At 38.1% G+C, this 22,746-nt stretch overlaps 1 protein-coding gene across 1 annotated transcript in view; it reads right to left on the bottom strand.

Annotated features, from left to right (window-relative positions):
• Positions 1 to 22,746, bottom strand: part of MSANTD2 (Myb/SANT-like DNA-binding domain containing 2) — a 31,823-nt gene that overhangs the window by 8,226 nt on the left and 851 nt on the right. Inside the window, exon 2 of the mRNA XM_008577333.1 lies at positions 22,481 to 22,573. Coding sequence (XP_008575555.1) covers positions 22,481 to 22,573 — 93 coding nt within the window. The remainder of the gene's footprint in view (positions 1 to 22,480; positions 22,574 to 22,746) is intronic.

Here is a 22,746-nt window from a genome sequence, read left to right as displayed (position 1 = left end):
CTCTCAGTGTCAAACATCAGTTATCAAGGAACAGTACACTAATACCTATGTCTAAAAACTAGACAATTTACTAGTCTGTTCTACCAACTCAAACTGCCAGCTAAACAAACCAACCAATAAGGACAATAATTTCTTTTCTGGGCGAAGGGCAAGGTGGAGGGGTGTTACTTCACTTCTTTTTCTGCCACGTGGCAAACAATAAATAAATATCATGCAAGTCCACAGACAAAACCTAGATAATTTTATCAACTTGTACAACCCTTGCATTTTTGTCATGGTCTTTATTTCTAATGTAACTTCTGATTATTACCTCAGTTTCCTGAGTTTAATGGTACATCTTATGCTATCTTATATGATACTTCAAAAGATAAATCAAGGACTTAGTTCCAGCTTCCAAATTTAGTTTAGTTGCATTCAGTCTCTATCCCACACCTGCCTCCCTCTGTTCCTTCTAATCTCCCTTCCACTTTCCTGGGTTTCACTCAGAATTTTCTTGAGAGACAAAACTCCCTTTCCCTGGTGGCTCCCAAATACTTTTTAACTCAACTGTGCAAAACTAGTTCACCTCAGAGTTACTTTACAGGCATTAGCCAGACTGTAAATTTCTCCTAAATATGAGATTACTTCCCATAAGCCAATATATTACTTATTCTCACCACACTAAAACAACTCTTGATAATCTTTATAGAGCCTCTGTGAAAGTACAGTATCTTTAAATCACAGTTGACAGTCAACAAGACACTCTGTCAAATACTTTGTGAATCTGTGTCCCTTGAGGCCAGAAATCCAGACGGGCAAAAGGAATAAAAGCATGACACATATGATGATCTTCCTCAGACACAAACAGAGAGATGATTAGAGTGACCCAACCTAAAACCAGCCAGCCTACTCTGAACAAGCACTGCCTCACTCTCTCTCTCTTAATACCTCTTCTGGGGCCTCAGATGTTGCCTCCAAGAGCTGAGCTTTCCAATAATACACTCTTTTAAAAAGTGTTTCTTCTTTCTGTTTGTACAGGATAGTTTACAACTACATAAGACAAAACTCTCAAGCAAACCAGAAATATGAACTTGGGAAATGTGTCATGGGCAAACCTTCCAATGGAAGGAGACAAATGCCTGCAGCAGATCTCATCTGACTTTCTACATACTCCCCTTTCCCAGCACCCTCTGCCCTCCACTCAGGGATTGGAATTTGAATTGCAAACATCCCCTGCCAATTTATTTTTATCTCACAATGTCTAGTTTCTGCCTCCAAGAACACCCCAACCACTCTTTTCAACTCCTCCAAGGACCGTAAATGGAGAGTCCCAACCATGTCCCTTTCACCCTTCCAAGGCCATAAATGGAGATGGAAACCATGCCACTACTCACTACTTACAGGCTGCCCAGAGAAAAGCACTCAGCACTCAAAAGAGACCATTTGGCTCAGTCACTGAGGGTCACTTCAGAATTCAAGGAATAAAACTAATGCTCCGTTGAAGAAATGTGCCACACTTATCAGGAAGTGACACAGGTATAAGCAAAGCCACTAATTTTTGGCAATAGGTATGGTAGGAAACCACAGAAAAGACTCTCACCCTCTTGGAAATGACCAAATTGAGCTTAAAATTTCACCTGGCTTACGTAATTGTGAATAAAGAAACTAGTAATATCTAACAGTTATAGATATGGAGAAATAGGTGATATATTTTATATTTCATCGGAAAAGGCTAACAGACCTTGCCACCTCTTGCTTTGTACTGTACTTTTGTAATACACTTTTATAGTGCAATATGCTGATATGTAAAATATCTACCAGGTGCCTGAAGAAAAGATGTTTGATAACTTCTATATCTATATGATAGAAATTTGATGTATTAAAATAATGTCAAAAAGATTTCCAAACTGATTTTAACTCTCTCAAGATATAAACACAAATAAGAGGCAACTTCTGGGTTCAATAAAGACCAAGGATCCAAGAACAAGCTGTTTAAATAGGACACGTAAAATAAGATAGAAAAAACAGTAAGAACTCAAACATCAGCTTGACTGCTACTATAAGAAATGATGGGATTTAGTTAAAATTGAGGGAATTTAGAAACGGATAAAAAGGACATATCGAGACCTTCCAATTCTTAACATCCATAACAAATCAAAAAAGGTTACACTTTCCACACTCTAAATAATTAATCAAAGCATGTAATTAAAAGATTGTGTGTCTATGTCACCAGTCCTAAATAAATCAACTTAAAAACCTACTCTAAATCTGAGATTACAATAATGCTCCAGAATCTAGGAAAAAAAAAGTCTCAACTCCCCTACGAAATCCAGCAAGAACCTCAACTTGGCCTTCTTGAAGAACCATGTCCTACTGAACACAAAAACCTTGCTTCCCTTCCTTCTTCCTTTACCTCACTCAACTTAGAAATTTATAGCAACATAAGTTCTAATCATTTTCTAAAAATTAAGATCTCAGGGGGGAGAGAATTTGCTTAAAATTATTAAAGCCTATTCTATTCACAATTAAAAATAATTGCTTTTCTTATTGTCAGAAATTTCCACAGTAAATTATTACTATGTTATTTTCTCCTCTCTGGAGGAAGAGCTATGAGATAATACTGTATCTTGAATAAAGCCATAGAGACAGAGGTCAGAAGGAGTCAAGAAAATCTAGACAGAAGAACTGAAATATAGGTAACAACTTGAACAGGTGGTCAAATCAGAGGAGTTCATGGGTATTTGATTTGGAAGAAATGCCAGGTGAATGCTTACAAAATCCACCATGCCAAGTGCTTAATGACTATATATAAAAGGAAAAGAACCAGAGAAAAGACTTGAAAGATGTCCCGTTACCAAAGCAGAGAGAAAAATATAAGATGGCTGACAACTTGACAAAATTTACAGGACAGGGAGAAAGTTTTCCAAAGTTCAAGATTAGAGTAAAAGGAAATGAGAGAATAAAAAGATGACATTCATTGTGGATGAATGTATGAGGAGTCTATGGGGGAGGGGAGCAGGTAAACAAAGGCAGGAGTTTTAGATTGGCAGGATTGGGGGTTTAACGGCAGCAATGCAGAGAAAGACCCAGGGTTACAGTACACGTAACATTAAATACAGTGCACAATGCAGCTATCTTGCCAAAGTAAGTAAATCCAGTATTGGGTTGTATAAGCAGAGGAATCACATGTAAGCTATGAAGGTGGCTCTTCCTCTCTATTCAGCACCGGTGAGGCCACAGCTGGAGCACAGCATTCAGTTCTGGGCATCGAACCAGCTACAAGAGAGGGAAATTGTAGAGTTCAGAAAAGGGCAAATAAAATAATGAAAGGCTTGGAAAATAAGATCTATAAGCAGGGCCAGTGGTTTCATCAAAACCCTTCCTGACATTGCATAAGCTACTTTAGGGGTGAGCTTCAGGTTTCTTTTGCTTCGGTGTCTTCCAATCCCTCCTTTGACTTTCAGGAAGTGGGAAGAATTAAATTCTTCCCTGGTATGGCAAAGTAGGAAGCAAACTAAATAAATCATAAGGGCATATGCCAACCAATTCCACTACTGGCTCAATAATTTTCTCAAAATTTGCCCCATTTCATACAATCATAAAATAATCACCATGACAAAACCACTGCTCTAACAGAACTGACCAAAAGTGGAACAGAGCATATAATGAGGAGGAATATAGAAATAAGGCATAACAGCTACATAAACGTGTTGTTTAGAAAACATTGGCCTGATCAGTCTAAGATGTCAGATGAAAATAAAGTCAATCTGCAGGGAGGACAGCTTAGTTATAATAGCAGGAAACAACGTTACAGGAAAAACAAGCAGTGAAATAGATTTTCAAATGTACTTGTCAAACTGGCCATACTAGAAATGGACTACATAGTTATCTTAACCCTCTGCCAACTAAACATGATAAATTTGAGATTCCTTTTACCCAAATGATTAAATAAAGAATACACTTATTCACAAACAAAGCCTTAAAAATCACATTATACTCCACGAGACTGGGAAATTATACTCAGAGTAAATCTCCGGTGACTGATTTTCTTATAAAAGTGTTAAAAACAATACCTCGGACTAAAGCACTATGTATTTTGAAGCAGCAAATCTTTGCAAAATAGATCTTTTTTCTTCCTTTAAAGATACTGCTATTGCAACTATTGCAATTACAGTCAAGTACCACATGTAACACTTCCGTCAAGCAGAACATTTCTGTCAACGACGGACCAGACATAGGATTATGGTCCCATAAGATTATAATGGCTACACCATACAGCCTAGGTGTTTAGTAGGCTATACCATCTAGGTTTGTGTAATGACTCTATGACGTTCACACAATGACAAAATCACCTAAGGACACATTTCTCAGAATGCATCCCCCTAAATTAAGTGACACATGACTGTAGTGGCTCTTAGTTAATGGAGGCAACAAAACAACACCTAGTTTATTTTAATATCTTTAAGATTCAAAATCTCGTAAATTAGCTATATTGAGCACTAAAGTAGGAAAGAAAAAACCTTAAGTGGCAGACATAAGTCAATAACACATTACTGCACACAGTAAGAGGATGTTAAGATAGTTTGACAGAGCTGTAACTGATCATTAGGAAGTCACCTAAGGCAAAATCCACCTGGGGCCAGCAGAACTTTTACTACCTATTTTCTTAGGTTTTCTGCACATTAATATCCGGCAAACTGACTTGCCAATCACCTAAATCCTTTAGAACCAACCAAACAAACAAAATTCAAAAAAACAAAACCAAAAATAAAAATATAACAAACTTGTTTCACAATCTCCCAGTTCTTAGTGCTATAGAGTAAGTTGTGGCAAGTAAAAGATCTTTTTTATTCTTAAATCTTTTGCTTTTGCTTTTCCTCTTCCCCTCCAGAGCAGAGATTCTTAACCCTTCTGGGTCGTGGATCCTCTCCCCAGAAAAAAGCACACACACACAAACTGTTCCATACAATTTAAATGGCTACCTGGACTCACTGAGGAGCACATAACAGAAGTTAAAGAGAAAAAACTCTGCTCTATACTAGGTAGTTTTTTCTTCTATAAAAGAATATAGGGCCGGCCCGGTGGCGCACTGGATAGTGCGCCGCTTGGGAAGCGCGGCGGCGCTCCCATCCGAGGGTTCGGATCCCACATACAGACCGGCTCCCACTCACTGGCTGGGCAAGGCGTGGGAGCAACACCGAGGCTTGCAATCCCATTGCCGGTCCCCGGTCAGGTACGGGGGCAACACTGAGGGTTGCGATCCGTTGCCGGACACGGAAAAAGACAAAAAGACAAAAAAAAAAAAAAAAAAAAAAAAAAGAATATAACATATATTAGAAACCCTCAAATAAGGTAGACTTCATTTGTGTCTTAGGCTTTGCAAGGGATTCTAAAGATTGGGACAACCAGTTTAAGTACAATTAACCACTTTGCTCAGTATGCTGCTCATTTTGATAAAGCAACATTAATATTTCCTTTAAGAGAAAAATTAGCTAAATTCCCATTTCCTGAAGGAAACAGTTTCCATCCCTAACAGCATACAGGGATATCACTTTACTCTTCACAAAAATATAGCACTTTTTTCCACCTGCAGGGCAAGAAATTTTTTTCTGATGTGCTAATTAAGCAGTATTAAGATTCATTAGTTATGCTGATTGTCTGTTCCAACTGTATCACACAGTACTTGATCATTCATTATCTGATGGACTTATCAATATAGACGCTAGATAAATTGCCTAAGGCAACAACTTAAAACAGCGAAATTCATACACCCAGGAACAAGTATAGGAAAGTAAGTCATGGCTACCTTCCTCTGCAGGGGACTAAGCTCTTGCATCTTCCAGTTTCCACACTGCCTAAGGACAGAAAGGCCACATAGGAACAGGCAATATCTGCACTACTTCAATCCTTCACCAGTGGAATCATGTTCTCATCTATTACTCCACTAAAACTGCTCATGCTATGGTCATCCGTGTCTTCTCAATCACTAAGAAGAATGGCCCTCAAGCTCTGCCCTTAACTCATTTGACTTTCCTGCAGCACTTCATATCTTCACCACCTATCCACATCACCATCCTGCCAAATAACTCTTTGTAAAACTTTCTGTAATATACTGATCTCCAGGGGTGGTGGAGCTGCCCAAGGCCCTAATTACAAACCAGGCTCCAACTTCTAAAATATTATGGAAGTTCTGAATGGAAAAATAACCTTAAAGATCATCTAGTCCAACTTTCTCACTTAACAAATGAAGAACCAAGGCCAAAAGACTAATAAGCACTCCTTCAAAGGGGATTTGGCATATGCAAATTACCAAATGCCATTCATAAAACTTTAATGCTTCTTAAGAAAGGTATTCCACTGTTCCTTCAAAGGGGATTTGGCATATGCAAATTACCAAATGCCATTCATAAAACTTTAATGCTTAAGAAAGGTATTCCACTGCATTGTAAGCTCCGTGACATAGGAATTTTGTCTACCTTGTTTGTCTCTATTACCCTGAGCCTACAACAGTGCTTATCACATAAAGAGTATTCAACATATATTTATTAAATAAATGAATTGATTTTAAAGTAGTAAATCACCAGCAGGAGGATCAAATTTTCTTAGCAAAGAAAATCAGAAAATTCATTGTTTAACCACAATAGATTATATTTATAAAATCAATAAATCTGAGGTAGGTAGGGCTCCTGAAACCTTTTGAAAAAAAGGAGCAGAAAAGAGCATAAAACATAAATACAGCTATAATTAACTAAGTTGATCTCTTTGTAATGAAGGACTAACTGTAGTGGACAAGGCTAGTTTTTAAATAACTATCACTGTTGGTCTTATAGCTTTCTTTGGAAGGGAGGGTAGGAGTCACCTGCCAAGGGAAGCTCTGTAACTCTGTCCAAATTTTGTTATTTCTGTGTCTTACAAATTAAAACAAAAAATAAAACATTCAAGAATATAAGGTAGTTCTGTCAAAGATAGAAAGGGAAAAAGACTCAGTTGTTTCCTGGATTTTAATAGGGTCAAACAGAAGAATGACCAAACAAGGAGATCTTACCTCTCTGGAGCCTCAGTCTTTGTGGGAAACTGTCCAGGATGGAATCCTATCAGCTTGCACTTCATTTTGAATCTGGGTATCAACGACACACTCACTCTGTGTTTTTAACTGGTTAGTACTGTCTTCCTGAGAGATTCTTGCACAGAATATGTAATTTAGGAAATTTTGATTCTCAGTATCAAGTCCTAAGTTTTCTAGGTTCCTTGATACTAGCAGCTGAGGGTCTTGCTCATTGAGATTACAAAGAAAAAAAAAAAAAAAAAAACTCAAGGAGGACAATACTAATTGCCAAAAACTAATATATTCCATTGCTCAAGGAACTACATTAATGTAATCATAAAGCTTTAACCCTATGCTGTATGTATATCACACAGACACTCATACAATCATCTCATATTAGCAGCAACACTCTATTAAAGCCACACCTAGTACGCATGTTCATGTTTAAGGGCTTCTTTGGGATACAAGGATCCTTCTAGACATGGAATCCTCAAGTGCTTCTCTATTTAGAAAAAGGTTGAAAACTTAGGGTATACTGAACTACTTATTTCAGACATAAGCAGCAAAAGGTATAGATAGTCACCAAAGATAGGCAGCTAACACTATTTGTCTAGAACTTCCTCCTCACCTGAAAGGGGGGAAAAATCAGTTGTTGATAAAGAACTGACTTGGATTAGACGTTATTTTCATTTGACCTCTTATGTCACCTCTGAAGTTGCTATGTCAGCATCTCTGTTGAATCTTTTTTTCTTAGCACAGTACTTCACACCCTGAGGCATCCTCTCAAAGTGGTGTTTGGATAACATAAATGTTATTAACTTTTATTAGTATGTGATATCTAAAAAAAAAAAAAAAAACAAAAAGCACACATTCAAGAGATTTATCTGAAATACTTCTCGAGTAGCAGGGGAGAATCATTCATTTTTAAAGGCCTCCCGTACAAACATCCTCCGTTATGAACTAATTGTTCCACAAACAACCACACCTAAAAATTAAGAACCCCTCCAACACACACCACAAAAAAATCTCATACAGCTTTATCATTACAACGTTGTATTGCTTCAAAAATACAAAGGTACCTTCTATTCATAAGAACAATGTTTAAAAGGAAAACTGTCCAGAGCAGGTAATAGTAGTCCAGTGCATTCCATTTATATGTTGACTATGTGATTCACTGTTTTGTAATTATTTTTTTACTAAAAACTACTATCTATAACACAGAGATAATCTATAACATAGATTTTTTTCACCAGTAAAATTTTATGTATTTGGTCATGAAAAAAATAATTCTGACAGCCCAATTTAAATCATCTAAAAACTAAGGTTATTAGATATCCTCCATCAAGACATCTGGGTACAAACATTAAATCAAGATTCAGTCAATTGTGAAAAATATAAAGATTGAATTTTTGTTGTTGTTGTTGTTGCATTTACATGGTACAAGGTACAGGTCATAAATGCATGAAAAGAACACATCTACACATCCTGACAGATAACATTTCTAAGAAAAACCTAAAAATAAGCATGTTTTAAGTTGACCATAAGGATCTGTCCTTGGGATATCTGAACTTATTTAGGAAGTTGTTAGAAATTCAGGTGGTCATAGCACTATTTTTATAGCTCATTTAGTACAATTTTTGTATTTCATTCTTAGCTTATGAGGATCACTAAGAGAAATGGCCATACAAAAAAACATTTCTGTACCTTCTACAAAAATCAAACATTTTCCTTATACGGCTCAATGTGCCATGTAATGAAGGTAAACCATAACTACCATTTCCTGAGTGCCTACTATGTGCTGAGATTTGGGCTAAGCAGTTTACATTTATTATTCCTACTTCTACCAATAACGTTAAAAGAGAGTGTCCCAGCAAAGAGAATTTGAGGAGACTGTGCAGGAAGTTTACTGAGAAGGGCTCTTGGGAACCATACTTGAGACTGAGAAGCAGGGCTGGGCAGACAAAGAAGTTGAAGTAAGACAGAGTTGCAACAGAGGCCTCTGCCAATCCTAAAGTGAGGTATGGAACTTGGGTGACCCTTCAGATTTGTCCTAAATTGAGGCAAGCTGACCTTTGTATTTCAGCACTGACAGTCATTGGGCTCAGGCTGCCACCTAAGGGATGAGATAGCTTGGGTGAGATAGCTTCCTCGGGCAAAGGGAAACTCCTAGGAGGTATTAAACCAGTTCTCTTTAGCAGTCAGAGTTCTAGATACCTGGGGGAACTAGTGTCTCATTCCCAGAGGGATCTGGGCTATGAATCGCATATATACAGAGAGATATCTGGTGCATCCCTATTTTACATACAGAAAAAGGTAAGAACTTATCCAAGGTCACATCACGTGTCTTTAATGTAAATTCATTTTAGGGTCGACCCCATGGCTCACTCGGGAGAGTGAGGCGCTGGGAGTGCGGCGCTGGGAGTGCTGAGGCCACGGGTTCGGATCCTATATACGGATGGCCGGTGAGCTCACTGGCTGAGCGCAGTGCGGACGACACCCTGCCAAGGGTTGCGATCCCCTTACCGGTCACACAAAAATAAAATAAAATAAAAAATGTGAATTCATTTTAGGTTTCAAAACTAGGACCTAATATGCTTCTATTCAGAAACACTGAAAATTACAGAAAGTCATTGTGTTTACCTTTGTGCCATAGTTGTCAGGAAACTCATAGCTCATTTTACTATTTAGCTGAAGTAACTACATTTACCTAAGTTACTGCTAAGCTCCCTTCATTCTCTGATTTCTTATTTTCTGATTCTATTTTTAGCTTTCTCAATATGCTGATGCCTTTTTTGTATATATTACATAACAGGCCATCTCATCCTCATCATCTGTCTCTAAGATGACAAGTACCTAAAGCATTTACATATTAGGTAAACAAGAGCTGGTATAAGGTAATGGACATTTCATGGCCTCCTTTGGTAAGCCTCATCCTTACCTGTTTTTATTGTCAAAAAGTAATTCTACTTTGTAAATGTTTCCTCTGCTATAACTTACTTCTCTTAAGGGGAATTGGTAGTCCAATAAATACCACCATTTACCAAAGGACTTGAAAGAATAACTGAATGAATCTTCTCTAATAAAGGCTTTACTTGTGTTTCAACACTAGTTTTAAATTATTTCTTAGGACTTCCAAATCAATGTTTCCCCCTTTAGGAAACCACAATTATCTGCAAGAATTTAAAAAATTTGTGTTTTCATTTCAATGATAAGAAAAAGAAACACATACAGTCACAGCTCAGTATTCTCAGAAGATTGGTTCCAAGACCCCCACAGACACCAAAATCCACAGATGCTCAAGTCCGTTACATAAAATGGTATAATTTGTATATAACCTACACACATCTTCCCATGTACTTTAAATCATCTCTAGATTGCTTATAATACTGAATATGACGTATAAGTTAGGTAAATAGTTGTTATGCTGTACTATTTTTAATTGCTGTATTGTTATTTTTTATTTTTTTCAAATACTTTCGATCCTGGGTTGGTTGAATCTGTGGATGATGAACCCGAATACATGAAAGGCCAACTGTATAAGCATAATGATGTTCACCTGGGTGTTACTACTATATGACTTCGGTATTATATTTATGACTGTTTATTATCACACTGTTGCCAAAAACATTATTTCAATTGTCAAAATTTAATAAAGGCGGGCTGATGATTCATAAAGAGACAATATAATCAAGTGGTTAAGAGCATGGGTTCTGTGGTGAGATTGCTTAGTTCAGTGTCACCACCTGCTACCTTTAGGACATGTGAAAATTATTCCCTCTGTGCCTTAACTTCTCCATCTGTAAGGTGAGGCTAATAACAGTACCTCCATCATAGATTTGTGAGCATTAAGTGAGAAAATAGAACATTCAAAATGGTGTCTGGCTAATTGCTTTCACTCAGTAAATGTTAGCCATCATTATAATTATTACAAAAATGATACAGTTACACCATATGGAGACCAAGGGGCCTTATGTATAAAGGTTAGTTCAAGTAGAGGAAAGTAATAACAGCAAAGTGCTTTATCACAAGCACATGGTAGGAATAACATACTCAAAAGAACCTTACTGTAGCAATCAGTATCAGAGTCATGTCTGGGAAAGGCAAATAAGTTTCAACTAAACCACATCATCCAAAGTATTAAAAGGAATGCTAACTTGATTCTTTATTTTTCATTTCACTAGTACTGAAACTATTTTACAAAATTGTCTTTGTTTGATAACATGTGAGTTCTTTAGGTAAAATAAGCTTATACTTAGATGTAGGCTTGTACACATTAAATAACATTGTTATATAAACATGGTTTTGTCCACACATTATTCAAGTTTCAGAAACATAGCTTCTTCAACTTTTTGCTCAGTTCCTCTTTTACAGGTAAAGGCCAATTAGTTAATCATTTTCAAAGGTTTATAGTCTTGGCAAGAATACGGTGAATTAACACATTAACATATAAACCAAGGAGGTAAAAGAGGACTAACTACCCCTACAGAGTGAGGATTAGGCCTCAGTCACTGGGCAACCTGTTTACAAGAAGCAGGAGACAGGCAAAACTCAGCATGAAAAAAAAATAAGGACTATGAATGACCCATATGTTTCCTTAGAGTTTGATGAAACAAAAGGCATGTAGATCTCTCATTCCTTTTTTGGTGCATGGAAATTTACTGGAATTAAAAATCAGATTTACCATTACCATTTGAAAAATAAAATGTTTCATGGATATGTAGTTATGCTACAGTGAAGAAGTTAAATTTTTTTCCCTCGATTTTTTCTCTTAATTTTGTAGTGTGGTTATATTTCTTATATAAAGAAAAAAGTAATTATTTTATACTGTCCTAAAATTGGCACAATTCTGAACTCTCAAAGCCCAACTACGTTTCCTAATTTGGACATCACCTGGTTTTACTCAAGATGGTCCCTTTAGGACCCCGCATAGTGCCTGTTCAATAGCAGGTGCTCATTAACCAATGACGGAATGAATGACAACAATGTAGCACTTTGCTGCTTGGTGCTGCAGACTTCAATGACAACCGGATATATACAATGCAAAGGAATAATACAAAATCATGTAAATCATTCTTAATAAAGCAAAGGCAAATGAATTTCTATTTCTTTTGCATAATGAAAGGTATAGAGCTCAAACTTTCTAAGACAAATAAGGCTTTATCTAGGAATATATTTGAGAGTTTTCCCCCCTAATTGTGTTCATTGTTTTCAATCACATATTTTAAATATCATATCGGTTTTTGTTTGTTAGTTTGTTTTTTGGCAGCTGGCTGGTAGAGATTGAACTTGGGTGTTTCCAGTACCATACTCTAACCAGCTGAGCTAACCAGCCAGCTCCTGTTTTCTACCAGAATGTAAGCTATTTGAAGGCAGGGGGTTTTGTCAACTTTGTTCACTGATGTCCTCCTAACACCTATATCAACACCTGAAATGTAGAAGGGGTTCAATAAATTTTTGTTGGATGAATAAATTAATGAATGAATAAAAATTCCTTAAGACTATATAGGCAGCTGAGATTCCAAGATCAAGGTTGAGGTACTTTCTGACTTATCATAGTCTTGTTCCTAAATCATAAACCAGCTCTTTCCATTTAGAGAAAGTATTTGCAAATTAAAAAAATAATAATAAAAACAGTTTTGGTAGATATGAATTTTTATTCTGGTTTTATTAATATCAATTACAGACGTAACATTAATTCAGATAAATGAAGTAATCTGAAGACAGTAGATAAACAGTACTGTAAATTTCAAAAATTCAGTCTGTTGCAACAAAGTAGTCTTACATAGCCTGAGAAAATGCAACTAGAAAACATATCTAAATAAACAACTTCAACTCTACTGTATCCATTTATATCAAATGAAATAATACTTGGTAGCTCAAAATATATAATTTATGAATACAGCCAAGAACACATATAAAAATAAAATGATGGCTGTTGTTCCTGAAAGCCTGAGAATAAACACAGATTTGTATTTTACCAAGCAGTAACAACACATCCTACTAAGTGAAAAGATAACACTCATTTTGATTAGGACCAAGGAAAAAAAGTCTTTCCATTGGCTCCCAAGGACTCTCTCAACTATAAATAGCTGAGAATTATACAGATTTACATACATACCTTTTTCCATATGCAGACATCATTCGACTATTTAGAAAAATGGGGGGGGGGGGGACTCAACATAAATACAAGCTCCAGATAATTTGTAACATATGCACAGGAGGCACAGAGTCATTAACCTTTCATTTTAAACACTGAATGAAGTTTCTGCAATGGTAAATAGCAGGCAGAACACAGTGCATGAACCCAATAACAGAAATAAGTGTATCTAACCATCACTGCAATCCTAACAATCAATTGTTTAAAATCTAAAGCTCCTTATGGTACGAGTCTGTTGTTTTGGAACTCAGAAAGTTTCTTCCTCTATTTAATTTCATATTTTAAACATTACACAGGTAAAACTTTCCATAGGAGGATAAGACTGCTATTCTACCTTAACCAAGCAATGGAAGCATACTTCAGTGTGCCTGTATGACAATTAACATTTGAAATCTTAGATCTGAATTTTAGTTCTTACCCTCTGGTAATGCTAAGAAAAAAAGAGAGAGGGAGAAAAAAAAAAAAAAAAAAAGGGGGGGGAAAAAAAAAAAAAAAAAAAAAGGGAGGCCGAATAATTACTTCTGAAGACTGGGGAGCAGATCCAATCCAAGAGTATATCCTAAAGGCAACATAGACAGGACTGTCCTAATATGGTGTTTCAGTTAGATCTCATTGGATTCTTAGAAATCAAGCCTAAAAACTCAAGCTATGAACTACTGTGACAGTCTCTGATGACTAAAGCAAAGAATCCTTGGTGTAAGTTGGTAGAGAAGTAGATGTGAGTTGTGTCACAGATATAAAGACCTAACAAATCCTGTAAATTAAAATTTCCAAATTCTAGGGCTGGCCCGTGGCTCACTTGGGAGAGTGTGATGCTGATAACACCAAGGCCACAGGTTCACATCCCTATATAAGGATGGCCGGTTAGCTCACTTGGGAGAGCGTGGTGCTGACACCACCACGTCAACGGTTAAGATCCTCTTAACAGTCATCTTAAAAAAAAAAAATTCCAAATTCTGCAAACAGTCCCCTGATTTTGATACATCTGCAATCTGTTCTCTTCTATCTTCTTTGCCACTGCTTTACTTCACCTCTCATCTAGCTTACTGCAAGAAGCCTCTAAATGATCTTTGTGCTTCCAGTCTAATCCCTTCCATTCTCTACATTACAGCCTGTGACTGTTCTAAAACTTAAGACTAACCATGTCAATTCCTGGCTTAAAACACTCTGATGATTAGGATAGTCCAAACTCCTTAGCACACATCACCTCCTCTTGTTTATGTCTCCAGTCTCAGTTCTTAGTACTTCTCACCTCCCTTCACCCTTGACTTTTGAACCCTAGGCTCCATCTACCGGAACTACATAGTATAAAACATTTCACCAGAATATGTGGGGCATGCGTTGCTGCAGATTAATGATGTTTCTGGAGTTTGGGTATCTTAAGCCTAAAACAGCACAATAATTGAATAAATCTTGACCTCATCTCAATATCTTCTGGTCCTTTTATCTAACTGTAGGTTATGACTTATTAGTGAGTTGAGAAATCAATTTTAGTGGGTTGTGACATTTCTGAACTCCCCAAGGGGGAGATGAAGAGACAATGTATGAGGGAATGAGAACCATCTGGTGAAGAGGTCCCAGGAGTGGGTGAGAGGGTGGCTGGGGAGATAAGGGTGACTGGGAGCTGGTACAGGTAGAAGGATGGGTGCAGGTGAAGGGCATTTGAGAACACAGTTTGCGGAAGGGACTGGCTGAGACTGTGGGTCTGGTGCATGTGTGTAATAACAATGGACAGGTGTTTTGCCCCACACCAGGTGTTGGCCTACATCAATGGGGTCACATCAAGCAAATCTGGAGCATCCCTGCTGTACCCCATGCCCTCTCAGAATGTGTCCCTGTTGCTGCAGGACCTCCAGGAGGAAGATTTTGTCTCCTATGGGTATTTGGGAATGTGCAAGATGGTCAAGGAATACACAGAAGCCTCAGCAGCAAAACTTTAGAACTCAATGTGCTGGGTGAGTGAGAAGCATGCACTTCTGGATCCCTCCCCACGCCCCTGCCCTCAGGGGGGTCAGGCAGGTCTCTCTCCCAAATGTCTGAGTGTAAAGGTTGGAAGAGGGGCCAGTGGAATGGCAAAAGGGTGTGGGGAGGGGGAGAAATCTGTGGGTCCCTCAGGTATGGGTTTTAATCTGTCTCCCTTACCCAGTTCTTCCAGCTCCTCCATCCTGCCATCTCCTGGCCATGCACCTTGTGGCAACGACCAACGTGACTCTGAGCTGCCAATCCCTAAGAAGTAAGCCCACTAGGGATAAACCCCATCCCTGCAGATTTTCTTTGCACCAGTTTTAGGTGAAGGAATTTCTGGAAAGAACTGAGGCTGTGGCCAGAGAAGGGAAGAGAGAGGTACCACAGTCCTCCCAGGTGCCGGCACTGTGTTAGGTGCTTTCATGTGCTGTGTAACTGTTACTAAAGAGACTCTGAAGCCAGATTGTCTGCGTTCAAATAGAATAGAACATACCAGAGTGCACTGCACGTAGTTAAGTATAGAGTCATCCTGTGAATTAAATAAGTTAATATTTGTAAAGCTCTTAGAACAGAGCATGGCACATAGTAAATGCTACATAATCTACATAATATAATATGTTAGCTACAATCATTATTATTCTGTAACATTTGTTTCAGTTATACATGTGTTATATTATGTAAGTACTGAACCCGAGGGTAAAATATATTTCTTCTTCAGGGTTGTGGTCAAAAAACGATGCACTGTGTCGAAGTTCTTTTCCAGTATATAAATTAAGGATTGATATACATAATGATATTTGCACAACTGCAGTTCAATGCTATAAAAAAGTTATTACTCATCAAAACATATAAATTACCTAGAATTGGTATGTCCATTATAATGTCATCCACAAATGATCAGCTCCACCCTTTTACATCATTCTTTATGACACCACCAATCTATCATTCATAACTCCTAAATCACACTTTTATCCTGTGCCATACACTATGGCAAACTGTTCTTCATTTAAAAGACATAACTCTTTAAATAGATGATCACTTAAAAATTTTTAGAACAATTTCATTATTTGGATTCCTCTAGTTTGGGACTCTTAGATAAATCTATCTTACCATATTTGCAGTTTGCACTATTCCAGATTTTGCTGCGTCTGAGCTTTTACACCAACTACTCAACTACCTCTATTCCCCTCTGCCCAATTAAGTCCCACTTCTGAACACTTAGGATGCCATGTGCCCCTGTGGCACCATGAGCTTAACATGAACATGACACAAAAGACCTTGTTCACAATATTGCAATTGGTTCTTTAGTCATCTGACTCCTTTATTGGAAGGCAGACACCTTGAAGGTAAATGGTACACTGCTGTATTTCTAGGGCCTACCACAGTAGGCACTCAAATATTTGTGGGTAAATAACAAAAAAAATAAAGTCCTTATTTCAGACCTTAGTATTTAAAGAAACCCTGTGATGAATCTGTCAGTTGAGTTTGATGAAAGGAAAGATATCCAAATCCCCCCAGATGCCTGGACTTTGGCCAAGAGTCAAGCTCCACACCATCCCCTGCAACTCTTCCCTGTTTTCCTCTGGGCTTGCTAAGGACAGTGCCCAGTCCCACTACATCAGCCAAGAAAGATACCAAAAAGATGCTCAGTGTCTTTAACTGGGATAGCCATATGCCTCCTTTAATGATTGATCAAAGTACCTTAAAACATTAGGGATTCCTGTTATTCCCAGTCTTACGTATACTTTTTAAGGTATGAAGCTTGGCCCCTGAATTTAGAATGACCAAAGCAATATATGTTAGTGATAGTTTCTTTTAAATGTCACTAGAGTATTTACTATCACCAACATTTTCAAGATACATTTGATTAAAACCCACCCATCTGATAAAAATTCTACATGGATTTTTCAGATCTAGAGCACATTATTCAATACATTTTATAGCCAATCTTCATCTTATTCATCTCATACTAGGTTTAATACTTTCTATATTCTATTATCTTCCTATAAACTTTCAAACACATGATGAAAAATTTTAATATCTCCTTATAAATGTTCAAGGGGAGTACATGGATTTCAAAACTCTTTTGGGAGTACATAAGCAAAAAGTCTGAATACCATTATTCCAGTGTTGTTCTGACCAACACAACAGCCACTAGCCATGTGTGGTTATCTAAATATAAATTAATTAAAATTAAATGAAATTAAATTCAGTTTCATAATTCAAGTCCTCAATAGCTACCTGTGGCTAGCGGCTACCATATTGAACAGTGCCCATACAGAACACTTCCTTATCACATAAAGTTCCATTGGACAACGCTGTTTAGAGAACCAACATTATGCACTGTTTGCCCCAGCCAGTTGAGGTTATAATGTTTTTTATTCCTTGCACTAAAAGCTCCACCTCCTAGAATGGTGAACCATTTTTCTTGACTTTTATTAAGATTCTTACACAGGGGTAAAGTGGCAGGAAGGGCAAGAAGGAACTCTGAGCTCCCCCTAGAGGTTTGAGTATATGGCCAAGAGAATCCTTTTATAAAATAGACTACTTTAACACTATGAACAATAACTTTTGACCTTACACTGTTCAATACGGTAGCTACTAGCCACATGTGGCTGTTTATAGTTTAGAATTTAGTTAATTAAAATTAAACATAATTAAAAATTCCATTCTTCAGGCATACTAGCCCCATTTCAAGGGCCCAATAGCCACATGTGACTAGTAGCTATCATACCGAACTGAGGTGGATATTGAACATTTCCATCATCACAAAGGTTTATTGAACAGCACTGTCTGTACTACATGCTTTCTAAATTCTTTTCCTTTTACATATCCTCTTAATGTAGTATCCAGAATATTAACTCCACTCTTTACTAGATTCCAGAAATGCCAGGAAATAAAATAAAAAACCCATTTATTCAGTTTTAACACATGCTTATTAGATACAAAACTGAAAGCCTAAATAAGTATATGGTCAGTAGTCAAGGCCTATTCTTTTAAGATACACATCAAACCTCTGTCAGACTCACAAGCGGACAAGCAAACTGGAATGCACAAGCTTTCAGGTGACAGCGGGATGGGAACAACAGAAGCTGAATCTGTAAAAAATGATATGAAATAAATATGACTAAATTTTTCTTACGAACTATTTGAGTGGCGTGCCATATTTCTTGGAAATCTTTCAATGATAATGCAGAAATCTTATCTGCAAACACCAAAGAAAAATCCTCAGAGATGGGCAGAGTCTGTTAAAGTGCTTACACAGGGAAAAAGTTATCTTCGGGCTCCAAGTTATCTGTGCTTTACTGGTTATCACAAACAAATAATTGCAAGGCTTGATAGCTAAAATTAAAGACCAAATATATGATACTGCAATTTGTGTGCTTAAGTACGAAATTGGTTCCAAAGATGACAATTATTGATGAATAAATCTAAATAATGCCCCTAGAAAATTAATCATTTCATTTGCTAGTGAAAAGACTCCTTATCACTTTTAAATCTGTCTGATGAGCAACCAGCACTAATCTAGCAAAGATAAGGTTTTCAGGTTGCATATAATCACCTTGCATTTCATCTTAAGGATGAAGTACACACCTGTCTCAAAGACAAAATGCCAACTTGCAAGAGGCATTTTTGGAGAACACCCAAAAATATGGGACCTGAGAATGAGTTTTGCAGTGCATCAGATCAACTGACTGAAGTGTGAATACAGCATCTGGCTGAGAAGTGAATGCTTTCATGAACTCCAAACCTAGATAGATCTTTCAACTACTAGAATACGGACAGTGATGAGATTGTTCCCTCCTCTGAAGTCATCAAACTTATAGTCTGCTTTAGTCATATGATACTTAATCAAGTACTGCCTTGCATACTATCCCTTGTGTTCTCTTGGACAGCTTTTTAATTCTTTAATGTGTGTATACAAGCTTCAGATGGATTGTAAGCTCTTTGGACTGTAGGAACTGTATACTACAGTTCTTTTATTCATTCTAACACCTAGCAGACAGCCCTGCACATAGTAAGCACTCAAGTATTTGGTGAATGGAGATAAGAAGAAAAGGCCTATAGAAAAAAAGAAAAATCATGCAATGAGTAGACAAAAAAAAAATCCTATATTTGTTTATCTGACTCCAAAATTAGGCTGGAATTGTTAGCAGACAAATTTTCTTCTGGCAAACAAACAGAAAAGCAACAAAACTTCAGAATAAACAATTTGTGTAGTAAGGCAATCTCGAACACATCCATTTTATCCAAATGATAGAACAAATACCAATAACATGACAGACATCAAAATGAAACTCTTTGTAGTAATAAACAAATCTTTATATCTTTTAGTTAAAATTTTGTGTGCTTAGAAATATATTCATTTGAGTAGTATTAAAAAGTAGAACTTTAGTATCAAAATCTAAGAGTTATCAATTCAGCTTCAATATTTACAATTTTAATATGTTCATTGCATAGATAAGAAGGCTGAGGTGCATTCCAGAGAAAGTAAGTGATGTGCTTCAAGGTTCCTCAGGAAGGTGGTCAGAGAAGAAGTTGGGACAGGACTCAGCTTTCTGATGCTTTCAGACGTCATCATGAGATAAAGGCTGCTATGTGAACATGCTGAAACTATCTGATCAAAGGAAGGTCTGCATGGCAAAACTGAAGTTACTATATGTCTCTTCCTTTCAAACTTATAAGAAATTATTTACTAATTTTTCATAATTAAATTTTTAATACAAATTTCAAATATATTATAACAGAAATATAATTGACTCACAAGTCCTTCCTTCTCTGTGAACCTCTGACACTGAGTTCACATTTAAGTGAGCTACATCAGTACATACAAGAAGTCCCTCCTTTTCCACAGCTTACTGAACTACTGTTACTGTTTTGTAGAATCTAAAGAAAAAAGTATTACTGAATTTCTTTTGGCAATTCACATAAACACAATAAAGTGAAAAGAGATTTCTGAATTACCTAGTCTAAATGGGCATTTCTGAAATTGAGATCTAAGAATTTGTTTTCATAGTTTTAAGATCTTCTGAGAATTTAAGGTTGTATTTTTATTTCCATAAGCGTAATCTGGGATACTTGGACACTCACCTTCTAATTGTGTAAGGCTATTTCAGTGACCACATTTGTGTCTGTGCTTAAGATTACATTCACACTAAGTCTCCTAAAGGAACAGAGCTTACTTTTTAATGCAGTATTTTTCAAATTGGGTTCCAAAGTTTGTTTTTGAGTTAAAGTTTGAATAACACTACTGTAGATTTTATACTTCCCAAAATTTTCGTTTTAGTCTTTATCTGTTAACTTGAATAAACATGTATTCAGTGCCTATTATAAGCTAGTACAGCCATGAGTAGAGAGACCAGAACCTCGTCCTCAAAGAGCTTATAATTATGGCAGGAAAGATCAACATTTTTAATGAAGAAGTCTGGGTTCCTTGATTGAAATCAAAGAGTATGGCACTTTAAAAAAACAAAAGTCACCTGCCCTCCTTGTTATCAGAGAACCCATCATCAGCTGCATATTCTCAAAATATTCTAAGAGCTTGAGGTCAATTTGGTCTCACCTGTCTGGAAACAGGTAAAGTGATCCTCTTTTTAAAATTCTTCAGAGAAGCGATGATCTCCCTGCTTTTGGTTATCCTTCTCATAACTGGACAATGAAGCAACCTAACTAGATATTCCCTGGTCGTTTGACAAATAATTTTATGGAGCGAGGTTTTGATATAGTACAACACTTCTTCCCCTACGGTTGGGAGGTTTCTATGGATTAATAATCAATCAAGCTAAAACAGTTACAAATGCCTAAAATGCACCTCTAAACTCAAGAAAAGTTCATGGATAGAAGCTAGCCAGGACGGTGCAAATGACCTTAAATGATGAAACTCAGCATAATGAATGAGACTCAGAGAACGGTAGCTGTTTCTTGTCTATTAGCTACTACTTTAATGACATCCTCATTTAAAAGGGGGTTGGGGTGAGAAGCGGGGTAGGACACGCTTAAGAAGTCCCAGAGGTGTGTGTTATCAGATACACTAATTTAATTTTGTAATTGGGTAATAGGCACCAAATTCCTGAACAACCGTTAGTAGATATGAAATATCTTAATTTCTGGACCATCTTTTCTAAGCAACAACGTCCCCAAACGAACAACAGCACTTCATCCAAGACCTCATGAACTCTGGTGAAATTCTCCCTTCTTTAGTGTGATGACTCTCACTTATGATTGTTCCTATTGGGTTTTCTGATTATTTTTTAGTGTCATTATTCTTACTTACGATTTTTACCCTCCCAGAAAAAGTGACAGCCCTACCAAAAAAGAAGTACACAGATTCTGTGACTAAGTAGAAGTAGTTCAATGAAAACTGGGAGAATCCTACCCGAATCTTTCAGCAGACACTATGATGAGGAATAGAGCTTAACTAAAATACAACTCCACATCTGCCAATACGAATGCCTAGATAAGTCAGTAGAAACAGCAAAATGATAACGCGGCTGGTGGTAAAATTCCTAGCCCAAATTAAGCCTCTGCATTTAATCATGCAGATACACAGGTTGGCCAGATGCATACTGAGAGTTTTACTTGTCACCACATCCGGCACAGTAACTACAACTGCAGGGAAAAACTGGCTTTCACGAAGGAGCTTCGTCAGAGAAACAGCAGGGACTCAAGCCAACCTAATTCTGGAGGCATCCAACAATCCAAATTCCAGACCAACTCTCGGTCAGGCTAACTTTCATGGTTCCCACGATAATACACAATCTGGCTACAATCAAGTCTTTCCAACTCTCTAAAGAATCTTACTCGTCCCTCGTAGCTCAAGTTAGAAGCAAAACGACTGACACAAAAGCCAGTCACTTTTTCTATGGCTCTGCCACCGTCACTTATTAAAAATTCCTAAACTGGGGGCTCAACGGCCCCCCTTCTGCCCTTCCTCTATCTCGCCCCGGCCGGTAAGCCTCTGCCTGGAAGCCCCTCCGCCTGGAACAAAGCAAGGGGCCCCGGCGGTGGGGGCTGGAGGCGCCAGGGGCACTGGGACTGCCGCACGGCGCACAATGAGAAACTACCAACTTCAGAGCGCAGGAACATCCTCAATTGGCAAGAAAGAGGGGCGGCGGCAGGCACGCCCAACTTCAAACTCAGGAAACCTACGGGCTGGCGGCCATCTGGAAAAAAGCCCCCTTCCCAGGGAGAGAAGAAAAAGACGGAGGAGATGCGAATCGCCCACCGGGCCCCGGAGGGGAGCCCCGCGCTCGGACCGGCCCCCGCCCCCGAGGCCCGCTTCCCCGCCTTCTCTCTGCCTTTGGTTCGCTGCCCCAAGCCGGGCGGCCGGTTACCTTGATGCGCTCCCGGCACTGGGACGGGGTCCGCTCGTAGCCCAGCTCGGCCAGGGCCCGGGACACGCGCTCGTACATGGCTGGCCCGGGGGCCTTGCTGCCGAACACCGGGCCGGCTCCCTCCAGCTGCTGGTACCGCGCCTCCACCAGCCGCTCGTTGCCCCACACTGCGATGAGCGCGTTCGTCTCGGCCGGCGTCCACGACATGCCCCGGCAGGCGGCGGCGGCGGCTGCCGCAGCCCTAGTTTGTTTTACTCAAAGCTCCT

Source organism: Galeopterus variegatus, unplaced genomic scaffold, assembly GCF_000696425.1.
Source record: "Galeopterus variegatus unplaced genomic scaffold, G_variegatus-3.0.2 Scaffold1495, whole genome shotgun sequence".
In the NCBI taxonomy this organism is placed as follows: domain Eukaryota; kingdom Metazoa; phylum Chordata; class Mammalia; order Dermoptera; family Cynocephalidae; genus Galeopterus; species Galeopterus variegatus.
Note: the sequence above shows the minus strand (reverse complement) of the source record. Positions and strands in the feature narration are given on the sequence as shown.